Source organism: Haplochromis burtoni, unplaced genomic scaffold (assembly GCF_018398535.1).
Source record: "Haplochromis burtoni strain Fernald_Lab_line unplaced genomic scaffold, NCSU_Asbu1 Contig_603, whole genome shotgun sequence".
NCBI lineage: Eukaryota > Metazoa > Chordata > Actinopteri > Cichliformes > Cichlidae > Haplochromis > Haplochromis burtoni.
This window is the reverse complement of record NW_024582964.1, coordinates 104,915-117,327: the sequence shown is the minus strand read 5'-3', so window position 1 is coordinate 117,327 and position 12,413 is coordinate 104,915. Positions and strand designations below refer to the sequence as shown.

Below are 12,413 nucleotides of genomic sequence, written 5' to 3'. Positions count from 1 at the left end.
GAACATTTTCAGGCCTGTGTTTCCATGTGGGACTTTAGGTGTAAGGCCAAGTTGGTCATATTCAACTGAGCGAAGTGGAAGGCACTTTCAGAATGGCACGGCTTCCAAAAGCATATGTTGATGCCTAGTTGGTGTTGGTGCTTACACATGCTGTTATCTATTTCACACTTGGCTTAAAAGTGTTTCCTGTTACAAATGTTCCTATTAGGTCAACTGCTCTGCTCCACTCTGTGTGTGCAGGAGGGGCTTTCACGTATACGGGGAAACAGAGAGCAGAGGAGAGATGACCTAAAAACACAACAGAGGCTCATACTGCGGAAAAAATACACATTGATGACATATTAAGCAGATGCAGCCCTTCGTGCTTTGTTCACCAACCTAATGTGGCACATCAGGAGCATCTTGGAATAAAAGTACAAGAACTACATGATAAAAACTAGAATCCCACAGTGGACGTCAACTTTTCACTGTTTTTAAATGCACACTGCCTTTTTTTTTACATTTCTTTCAGCCACATTCCCATAATTCTTTCTGTTTGCTCTTGCAAAAAGACCGCGTTGCTTTGCTCTGAACAGGAACGCTACACTTCATTTGTTTTGGGGAGGAATTAAATATATTTCTGGAAACGGGAAACAACTGTTTTAGATGGTCATCTTTAGGGCTGTCTGACAAAGTAACACAAAAGGTCTTTACGCGTGATCACAGCATAAGTGGCTCATATATGCCTTTCATTTTGGCAGCTGTGGCTATTTTGTGCTCATGGCCTGTTTAAGCCAATCAAATCTATAAGCTCTGACTGCAGGTTCTTTAAAGTTTAGTAAGGCGACTGTGTTTTTAATGTTTTGTGAGTTATAAACTATTTTTTAATGACTAAATATAAAAAAAGATTAGTTGAGTATTTAAAATGATGCAAGATTCTTTTTTGTGCATAACAATGGAGATTCCAGCACGAAGGTCTGTTTAAAATCGAGAACGTTCAAGTACAACAGAGTCTGTCAAAGCAGAGAAGTGACGCTGTAGATAAAGGCATGGTAACAGAGGTGCAGGATGGGAGCCGTAATCTAAGCTCACTAGAGGAGATGATGATAATGGATTTTCTAACAAACTAACAGAAAACGTTTTTTGGTCCAGCTGGATGTTGATTTCAGCAACCTGGAGCATTGGGGTCCTTTGGAGGGATTCAGGGCTGAGAAGTTAGATGAGGAGAGGCTGAGCTGTGTCAGAAAAACTCAGAGTCTCCATCTGGTTTTGTTTCTCTGAGGAGAGGAGAAAAGCAGAGACGGCTGGTTAATGTTTGACAAGTGGCGTGTAAATATTGCAGCATACAGTGGAGTTTGTTTGTACCTCCGCTCTATCTTGGACCCGCTTGTCTGGTTGCTGTGGCCGTCAGCTGTGTATCGGCTGATCTGGTTGTGGGAGTGGCCTTCTGACTGTAGCCTCTCTCCTTCTGATGTCGCTAAACTCTCCTCCAGTGGAGCCTCTTCGTTGTAGAAGAGCAGGCTGCGGGAGCGGACTACGACACAGAAACATGCACCGTTCACTGGACATGCCTCGTGATCCATCGTTGCTTTTAATTATGTGAAACCAAAAGCTTTTTGTACATATTTCAAAATATCTCCCATTTCGAACAACATCCCACTTACATTTTTTAGTTCTTTCTCATAGTAAGGGTCAGGGCCTGACTATAAGACCCTGACCCATCAGAAATGATCATATATAAACTTTCCAACAACTGTGAAACAAAGGAAATTCTATGCTGAGTTTAAAGTCAACTGGATGAGCTTTTCTCATATTTTTTGCTAAAAGCGGATTCCTATTGGTTGACTGCTCGGTTCTGTGTTTGGTGGGAGGGGCTTACACACGTGTGGTGAAACAGGGAGCAGAGGAGAAAATCTAATATGACCACAACTCTTAACACTGAATTGAAAACAGTCCAGATACAGAATTCTTGTGACTCCAGTTTTGTTTTTAATTATTAACTTATGTGTTTTCCACTTTTAATTATTTGTATGGGGAACATATAACTGTGCCTTTCTCTCCCTGGACAGTTGCAGAGGAGTCTGGTCAATTTTAGGGGGTTAGAGCTTATTAAACCTCAGCACTCAGAGGATGGTTGCTGGCAGAAGGAAGTTGCACTTAATTTGATGACAGCCTAACTTCTGGTTTCAGTAGAGCTTTCCCAGGAGTGAGTTGTTAAAGGAAGTGAATTTATAGGGAAGTGCAAAACAGCTCGGAAGGAAAATCAAAACCTGTATCCACTTTCCAAATGGGCTTTCATTTTGAAGAAAATTGTAACAGTACATATGAGAAGATGGAGAAAATTATATTTCTAAAATGTGATGCCGCTCTTTGCTCTGTCTAATAACTGGAAATGCTACAAGTTTACTGTTACTATCCAGAGGAGAACATTGAATGCATTAGAATGGAGCTACAGAAGGAAACTTCAGCAAAGGATAGACACCTTTTGATCATGACAAATCTGCCATAAACACTAAGATGCTAAATACTGAACATATTTCTAGACCTACCCTGACTGGTGGTGTAGAGGTCCGCCGATGGAGAAGAATGAGAAGAGGGGGAGGACTGAGAAGAAGCAGGGGAGGAGGGCAAAGAGGAGGTGTGACTGACCAGGGAGAGGGGAGAAATGCAGGGAGAGAAGGAGCCCAACACCAAGACAAAACACAGGGCCATCATCTGCGGAGAGAGGGGAACATAACATAACACTCGTGTTAATAATAATCACCAGAGCGCTCAGACTGTGATGCTCGTGATGTATTGGGCTCATGCAGACACTTCAAACTTATTGAATTCTGAATTTCAGTGCATATTCCAAATTAAGAAAAGAAAAAAGAACCAAAAAACATTTTTTTAAACTTCTTAGACGGCAAAAGGAAAAATGGATCCATTCAACAGAGACTGATGGAAAAGAGGAGATGCATGTGATATACTCGCTCCATCATCAATATGAGTTTGCTTGATATGAGTAATATGACCACTACAGTTGTGCTTAGCATACATATAGTGATAGGAGCCAATCATTATCATTGACCGCTTTAAGATGATTTAGCCAAACGAGAATGCATCTTCTAAACTTCAAATGGGAGGCAGGTAGGCTAACATCATAGAGACATATTAATTGTAATATTTATACAATTATAATAAATCCAAATGCTGTCCAAAAGCAAATAAAATCACCTCAATTACAACAAAAATATTAACATAAATTTGTGTGAACAGCAACAGCGGCAGTAGTATTTACCATGAGGCATGTTCCTGTCTGAGTTGAGGCCATTTTACACGAACGGGGGACGACCTTCCCTGAAATCAGCGACTGAAGCTTCTGGAGCTGCTGTAGGAGAGACCTGGAGACAGGAACAGAGGCAGGGATTAAAGAACAAGAAGGGCAGTAGTCATTATTTAGTGGTACAGAGAAGACTTTGACTCTCACAGGTTGTGGCCTCAGAGCGTTTGGGAATTTCAATCTCTAGAATATGTATATGGCTGCACCCACAACGTGCATGCATGGCTTCGATCTCCACCCAACCCACAACAAAGGTCTCACACACACAAACTCAGACGTACAGTTTGTTTCAGCCGAAAGATGCACGGCTCTCATTATCGGGTTTATTCTACATCAAAGAGAACTCTAACCACCTGATTTACTTTTGTTTTCCGTGTCCAACAAAACAAGCAGAGAGCAAAGCTAAGCTGAATAGAGTGCATGAATAAAACCACTAGAAAACAGCACATTAGTGGGATCTGGGGAGCAGGGCTCTGATGGTATGAGCTGTCTGTGGCTGTGAGGACACACTCTGACCACTAAGTGGAGACAGAGATCAAGTTTCTGACACACAAACACACACAATGCAAACCAGAAAGTCAGTTAAACGTTTAAAAAGTCAGACGCTTAGTCATCTGTTGCTGCTTTTATAGTTTCAAATTTCCATGCTGAAATCGGTGACAGGCCCCAGAATAGAGCAGGGAAACGCGACCTGTCAGCTGTAGTAAACTCGTGTAGGAATGATGCTGACCTGCATCACTCGCACGAGTCTTTGATGTAAAACCACAGCTTAAGTTATTGCAGCTTAAAATACACGGCAGTGAGCGAGTAAACGTGTGTGAAAAAAGCAACAAGGACAATGGAAACGATTGTCAGGTAATTAAAATTCAGTGCTGGAAGCTAAGCTAAACGAAACATATCCTAAACGTTTGTCTGATGTGGATATGCAGACGCTAATCCAAATCCAACCCCGAGTGTGAGTTACACAACTAACAAACCGGTAGTCCTAACCAAGTCCTGCGTGGATCCGACTAGACGGAAAGAAAACAGCACAGGGGAACAAAATGACCACTAATAACTGCATCTGGGACACTTTTAGGAACTGGGAGCTTAAATTTAGTGCGTTTGTTTAAAGCCTTTTTTTAAACTCACATTTACTCTTATGAGAGTGAACGGGGCTGCGTGCTGACTCACGTTTCCCAGTTTGCGCCAATTCATTGTTCCTCCCTGCAGTGGTTTAACATATTCATCGGTGTGCATATGTGTGTGTGTGTGGCTGGAAGGGAGGGGGCTGCCTTCCATGATGAAAGCTGCTGTTAACTCGCCACTTTAATGACAGGCTGAGTGTGCCACAGTCAGACAGACAGACAGACTCTCCTACCCCCTCCTCCTCAGCCATCCAACCCTCCACACCCACCCACCCTTCTAACCACCCACTCCAGGATAATAGCAGATTGGTTTCATATTGTTATAATAACAGAGGAGACAGCGGCACCTCGGTGAGTCTACGCTTTGCTTATAGAGCACAGATAAATTTCACTTCAGACCCCTTTAATTCTCTCACGCTGCATAGATATTAAAATCCCGTAAAGGTTTTACCCACAGAGCGCGTGTGAGTGTGTGTGTGTGTGTGTGTGCATACGCTTGTGTATAAGCTACAGTCCTGTTTGTAGTTTTGCATCTTCATTCTCTCTGGGTGAAAAACGAGAACCATCTTCGTAAGGCCTTCTGCAGCTCGTCCGGCTCTCAGTTTACCAGGCTGCATTCTTTGCACACTTGCTGCTCTCAGTGATCGCAATCCAAACATCATTACATGAATGGTGGGTTTGTATTACTGGTGTGTGGAGCCAGCATAAAACAGCGTCAGTCTGTTCAAAGCTGGAAGATAAAGTAAAGTATGCTGGCACACGTGTGCGTGCATGTGAGTGAAAACCTCACCTGTTGGCTGTCTCCAGGTGTTCTACTTTTCTCCACAGGTCGCTGTTTTCTGACGTGTAATTCTCCACCCTGATACACACACAGTCAGAGATACACACATTGTTTTTATTGTCTTATCCCTGCATATGTTGCTCTAATGAAAAACAGCGTTATCCCCAAAGGCTGGAGTATCATGAATGGTACATTTTGACCACTAATCCACAACATTTTGACCGGTAATTATCTGTTATTGTTGAGGAGGCACAAAAACTAAAATCTTCTGCCAAGTGAAAAACTTATTTTTCTTCTCTAGACTGCTCCCTTTCAGGTCAGCTGCTTCCATTGAACCCTATCCCGACACACCAACCCCCCTGCATGTCCTTCTACACTACATCCATGGATCCTAAAAGGTTAATTGTGTTCACCTGGACATAGTGTGTTCACTGGGAGAAATGTTTTGTCACTCATCCAAGTGACGTTTTTCAGTCTTAGCTGACTGAAGGTTTCTGCAACCTTATAAACAGTACATGCACAATGAGTGAAACTAGCTCCACTGGAGGACAATGGAAGATGCAACCATGACTCTTCTATGCGGGTTTCCTCTTTTCCTCCTGCCTGGCATCTCTATCTTCAATATACTTTGAGCAATATAGCCATTATCCTGCCTCTGTTTATCCAGACCATCTCAGCTTGGCCTCTGTAGGTGGTTGAAGGTTGTAGTAGGAAGAGTGACTGTGGATCATCAAGTGACAAACTTCATAGCTGACAAATGAAGGCAATGCACAAGTGCCAAAAGCTGCAGTTCCCCTACTAGCCATGGCTGTTGAGCTCCTGAGCTTCCCTTCATTGCTCATTTTAGTGACTGAACTCTTGGTAATCTGATAAATTTGGCTCTCCATCCTTGGATCCAAATATGCCCCAATTAAAGCAATGGGCAGTCATCTTTTAGGTACAGTCTGTAGCTACGACATGATTTAACCTAGCCTAATCAGCTAACCTGACTTAAAAGGAGGTGAACAGCCGATTGCTGATTCATACCAGCTCTTCTAAGTTACTGCGCTAACAGCTGGATCTTTGAAAAAACTACATGATGCAAAACATGAAGGTCCTAATTCAGAACTATGAGGTCAATAAGTTTATCGTAACTGACAAAGCCTCTCAAATTCATTTAACCAGCTCATCATTTCACAAGAAAAGAATCCTTTGCTCTGCTCAGATATACTTTAACCACTCCGTGGGTCCCAGTAATGTCAACACCATTTTTTTTTTACTTTGCACAGTGTCAAACTAGCATCTTTGAGAACACAAATCTGTTACAAAGTTTAAGAAAAATGCCTCACTTGCAAGAGTTTCTCCCTACCCCGTTTTCCTCCTCTGTCTGTCTTCTACTAATCCTACTGATCTCCATTATCAGGGTAACGTCTCGCTAATCTGTCGCTTCCTTTAATCCTCCCGATGTCCCGCTGTGTGTTGCTTGGAATATAACTCATTCATGCACACTCCTTTGAGGAAAGCATCCCGCTGTTTTCTTTTTTAAAGGTTCGTCCAATAATCCCCTCCTCATGTCCGAAAAAAAAAAAAATAGAAGGAGATGGATTTCTGTTTTTATGCACGTCCTCTTATGTCTCTGCTGCTTTGGTTGCTTTGATTCAGTTAAAAGAGGCTGCACTCTGACACACCTCTCTCCCCTCGCTCTAATGGGATTAATGGGGCATTTTGTATACAAATCTTTGTTGGCACTTGTATTTGTCGCAGTGGAAGCTGTGTAAAAGAAAACCCATATTTTCAAATCTATTTCACTGCCACTGTCAGGAAAGTCAGTGAATCTGGCCCATGTGTTAAGCAGGTTATTGGAGTCCTGCCATAGCAAGGAATGGCTGGAATAATGGAAAGTAGAGAGGAGAGAAAAGCAGTCTCTGTTAACTTTTGCTGTTCTTCAGTGAATCACAGTGGAGGAGACGAGTGCTGAAGAAATGCTTTGTGCGTTTTGCTTTTTTTAAATTCTCTATCAGACACAAAGATATATATAGATATATATATAGAGAGATAGAGATCTATCTATCTATCTATCTATCTATCTATCTATCTATCTATCTATCTATCTATCTATATATCTCTGACCTCACAAGGACCTGCATTTGCCTCCCATTCACTGGCAGAGCTCTTGCGTCTGTTACTGCGCTCAGCTCCAAAGCAGTTAGGGAAACCTCTGAATGCGAAAAAAAAAGAAATCTGGCTCTTGACTAAACTGCAACTACCAAGCTCACTTCAGTGTTTTCTCTTTGGGCCCCTGAATTTTTCTGGGGTTTTTTTCTTTGCCAGTCATGCATGCAATGACCAAAGACAAGATTTTGCGTAAAGAGACATGTGGTGAGAGTCATCTTGGGAATAAAACCCTACAAAGCTCTTTAACACTCTCAAATACATTGTAAGGTGAAAGACGTGGAAGATTCTGGTTAGATGTTGCTCTAACTAACCGTTCAAAGGGAGCCTATTGTGCTTGTGCTAATTTTCTGTAATTTACACGATTCTAACATTTCAAATAATAAAACTTTTGGTTTCACATGGCTTTTTTTTATCTCGGCTCTCTGCGATGTCATAGAGAGGGGATCACATACAGCTCTAGCCATGGCCACAGAAGCCTGGTGCATCTGGCATTAAAACCTTCTGTTTACAAGGGGAAGCCAATGATTAGAAAGAGAAGGGGAAAGAGAAGTAAAAGGTCTTGTTTTACTCAAAGAGTGAATGGAGGTGCTGCACCAAGGGCTGGCTTAACATTACTAAGGATTATTCTTCCCCCAAAGGGAGGTAGAAGGTAATCGTATCCATTTGTTTGTCTGCCTGTCTGTTTGTTAGGAGTCTAGCGTGCACAGTTTTCACGTTATCATTTTCAAATTTTGTGTGATGGTGGATACCAAAAACAGCTTGAGCTGATTTAATTGTGGTAAAAATCGGGTCAAGGTCACACCATGTGAATCTCATTAAAAACTTTGTATTAGCCACAGCTTCTTATGGATCGTCTTCAAACTTCACAACAATAAACGAGGCCTTGGGGAATATGAGTACCTACTGTAGGTTAGCTAAGTGTTTGACCTTCATTGTTAGGGCTCAAGGTCAAATAAGAATACATTATATTAAAGAGGATGGAGAGAGCAGTTCAATACGACGCCCTGTGATTTCACAGTGACGCCTTAACAGGCTGACGTCATTTTGTAATAAAAACTTCGTAAAAATAAAAGTTTTAGTAAAGCCCTTGCCCTTCGAAGGAAGCTGCACTCTCCGAGTGCTCTTGTTTTGAACTGTGAATCATGCTAAGCCAGTCTAGGAGAGTCATGCACAGCTGCTGGGCTGGCATGACAACAGCAGTCAGCAGTTGAGTCGAGTCAGCAGTTTAAGGTGTGAAAGTCTTCTAAACAATGACAACAATGCTCTTAATATAATTTTAAGGAAACTACAATTCTTATTATTTTTTTAAAGGCTTTGGAAAGCACAGACGACAGTTACGAATGTAAACCAAAAGAAATGTGCATGGAGCGGAAAGATAACATTTTTTCCAGCCTTACTTTTTCTCCAGACATTCCACATACTCTTTCTTCTTCCTCCGACTCTCCTGAGCTGAGATCTGGAGAAACGGGCACAAAACCAATCATTGCTCCACCACAAAACCACATTTCTAATTGGAGCAAAATTTTTGGTAAACGTGTTACTATTTCTGTTTGAAATAGTAACACAAGGCAGTCCAAGATTCTGGGAATAGCTCACGTTTTTGTTTTTTTGGTTAATTAAATGTTCAGTTCAGCCGTGCACACTAACAGAAGACAAAAAGGTGCAGTGCCTGCTTACCTTATTTTTGATCTTTCGTCTGACTCTCTTCAGTGCCTTCTCTTCACTCTTCGTGAGAGGAAGTTTGTTAGGTACCGGGTAACCCTCCGCAACCAGGGTCCTCTTCTCTTCTTCTGTCAGCATGAGGGGTCCCGAACCCTGCAGTTTCTGCACAGTGAAACAAGCACTTCATCAGCGCATAATGCTAATAAGCTCTCATAATTCAGTCTCTTATTTATGTCGGTCTGCTTTTAATTTGCATGTTGACAGCGAGCACACCAAAATCTCACATCTCTCTTACATTGCATTACACCCTGGTACGAGAACAACACTGTCGGAGTTTGTGCGATGGTTTAGCTGTTCACGTGTTTCATTAATAAAAATGAAAAAAGAAAAAAGAAAAATGTTGCTGACACTGAACAATTGTGAGTAAACAAGATTGGGTCACGATGGCCTCAGTGCAAATGTGATTCATTTATTCTAAGAAAAGCTGCTGAATCAGACAAACAACGTCCAGACGGACGGATTTTCTGACTTTCTGTTCTTTCAGCAAATTATGGGATGTATTTAACCCCAAATTAAGCTGATTTACAGATCAAAAATCCCAACTCTACAGTGTCTGCTTCCACAACAGAAGGGCAGCCTATGAAACTCACAGCGCTATATAAGGACACAGTCATTTGAACATTTCTTATAGCAAACACCAAACCACTGACACATTAAATCCCCCACATGCGCTGCAGAACGGGCACGGAGAGGGAAAAAAACAACAGAGGGCACAGAGGGTAGGGGCTCTTTAACTCACATGCGGCGCGGTGAGGAGGGGCGAAGAGGAGATGGCCGAAGAAGATGAGGATGAGGACGAGGCGCGACCTCCTGGCCTCTGTTGTGGTTGAGGGGAAGACGGCGGCAGAGGGAGGTGTGGGGAGGAGGGGGGCAGCGAGCCATCACTGTCGCCGTGGTTACTGCTGGGAGGGGTGGGCGGCAGCTGGAGAGCATCATCTAAAAAGGAGCGCAGCACGTGAAACGAATCAGTGCTTCTACTTTAAACAAATGACCACTGAAGATATTCATAGCTAATGTAAGTCCATTCTCCCAGACCCCAAATATTATACTGCTGTGATTATTGTGGCATATGCAGAGACAGCTCGGCGAGTATTTTTGCCCTGATTATGGTCTGCAAGGTAGTAGTGCCTCTAACGCTGGGGTGGGGTGGTTAAGCCCTCATCATATTTAAAGTGAAGGCTTTTGTTCCAACAGATGTTTGAGGTAATTTATTTTGTAATACTTTAGGTGAAAATGTGCACTAACTAACTCATTCAGCTGCTCACTTCCTTCACAAGGGGTCACCACAATGGGTGGATCCACATATTTGATTTGGCACAGATTTTTTAGACCAGATGACCTTCCTGACTCAGCCCTCCCAGGGATTTGTGTCTCCTTCTGGTTTCAAACCAGGGATGTTAGGTAAATGTCTTAACCACTACACTAGGAAGCCACTTCTAACATTAAAATAATCTGAGTCAGACAAACCACTATAGCACTGTGAGTGTGTCTGTTACCGCTGGGCAGGCTGAGGTACTGTCCAATCTCTCTGGGTTCATCTTTTATAGCAATGAGCTTCATATCCTCTTGACTGCACTCCTGTAGAAACAACAAACATACCTGACATCAAAAACACCACTCATTTTATTTTTTTAAATGTTTCATAACTCAGGCAAAGGACAGATGGATGCTAACCGTGTGTTTCCATGGTGAGCCTCTGTGTGGAGGGGCGGGGCTTAATATGAGAGGCGGGGCTTCCAAAGGCTGAGGATCTAACCTTTGGCCAACATCAGGCTCCTCCTGCTTCACCAAGATAGCTGACAGGTCCTGGCTGAAGCTCCACTCAAACTCTACAGAAAAGACACCACAGACACAGGCAGGGTCACAAAGGGCTGGAGTCTATCCCATTTATCACATGGTGAGAGGTAGAATACACCCGGGACAGACTGCCAATCTGTCGCAGGCGAACACATAGTGACAGGCAACCATTAACACCTACGGCCAATACTGAATCACCAACTAACCTAAACCCAAGGCATCTCTTTGGACTGTGGGAGGAAGCCAGAGTACCTGGAGAGAATATTTCACACAGAAAGGCCGTCTTCCTGTGAAAGAACGATGCTAACCACCACACGATCATGCTCCCCTAAAGTCATCCTCAGCTTTCTTATACTGAAGTATTTAATCTGAACCAAATGGTTTGATGTGTGAGAACAACAAAAACACAAAGAAAAAGCTAAAGCAGAGCAAAAAACTGCAGAAATACCTGCAGATGTTTTCCATGTGTCACAAGGGGAAGGGGGGGAACGGGCAATCACATTGTTTTGATGTCATAGCAGTGCAACATGGGAACACCGTCCCATCTACACAAACCCTGGCAAACCCTAACCCTAACCCCCATGACTCCAATACAACCATATACATACAACCACGATTGTACCCCGACTATATGGCCCTGACTTTTGCATTCACAATTAAAGGCCACAGTGTTATTGTGTATTGGACCAGACAATCCCAACTTAAGGTTCAACCGCTAACTCCTTCTTTCAACTATCAAATGAAATACCAGTGGCAATAATGAAAAACCACCAGCAACAACAAAAAGTCTCAAGAATTCAAGAAAAGTGTTCCTATTCGTTAGAAAAGAAGGTTCCAGTTAACTGAGAAACTTGAGCAAAGTTGACCTTATTTCTCTTCAGGGAGGCTTTGCTGTAGGTCCTCCAACGGGAAGTAATTGACAGCTTCCAAATCACACTTTGAAGGAGCTCAAAATATCTGAGCTCTTCCTGACAAGGCTGGACAATGTCGTTCTGGCAACTGCGGTGCATAATTTCCCTCCAGCTGGTGTATATACCCTGAAATAAAAGATGGGCTGAACCAGCAACTCGCCCTCATTATGCTTCTTGGGAAGAGAAACAGTCGCCGCCTTTAAACACTGAAAATATGCATAATCGAGTGACCCGGCAATGAGGCGAGAGTGCAATTTCAAAGGAGGGTTCACCTAAACATGATGTGGGTATATTTCTAGAGGAGCACAGGTAAATCGTTGTTTAGTCTGCTTTGAAATCCAGAAAGTATTTTTAGGAAGTTTTAGTGTGTCTGCAGAGATGCCAGTGCATCCAACCTCCTGAAACGACCTGAGGCAAGACAAAGCTGACAAGGCCTGACTAACATCGTGCTGCTTGTTAGTGACTGATGACAGCTAATGAGGAACTTCTTTCTTTCCACTCTGACAAGCCTCATATCTTTGCTGGACTGTTTCTTTTGTCTAAAACTTCTTAAACAGTGGCATGAAAGCAGCATTCAAACCTCTGAGACTGTTTTAACTAAACATTGAAGATTTTGAGTG

At 42.6% G+C, this 12,413-nt stretch overlaps 1 protein-coding gene across 2 annotated transcripts in view; it reads right to left on the bottom strand.

Annotated features, from left to right (window-relative positions):
• Positions 1-72: 72 nt before the first annotated feature.
• Positions 73-12,413, bottom strand: part of creb3l1 (cAMP responsive element binding protein 3-like 1) — a 46,712-nt gene continuing 34,371 nt past the window's right edge. For both annotated transcript variants that reach the window (XM_005948719.2, XM_005948720.3), the window contains 10 exons: positions 10,760-10,914; positions 10,582-10,663; positions 9,825-10,021; positions 9,041-9,187; positions 8,761-8,819; positions 5,219-5,287; positions 3,260-3,362; positions 2,529-2,694; positions 1,345-1,513; positions 73-1,256 (listed from right to left, as the gene is read on the bottom strand). In XM_005948719.2, coding sequence (XP_005948781.1) covers positions 1,220-1,256; positions 1,345-1,513; positions 2,529-2,694; positions 3,260-3,362; positions 5,219-5,287; positions 8,761-8,819; positions 9,041-9,187; positions 9,825-10,021; positions 10,582-10,663; positions 10,760-10,914 — 1,184 coding nt within the window. In that variant the 3' untranslated portion in view covers positions 73-1,219. The remainder of the gene's footprint in view (positions 1,257-1,344; positions 1,514-2,528; positions 2,695-3,259; positions 3,363-5,218; positions 5,288-8,760; positions 8,820-9,040; positions 9,188-9,824; positions 10,022-10,581; positions 10,664-10,759; positions 10,915-12,413) is intronic.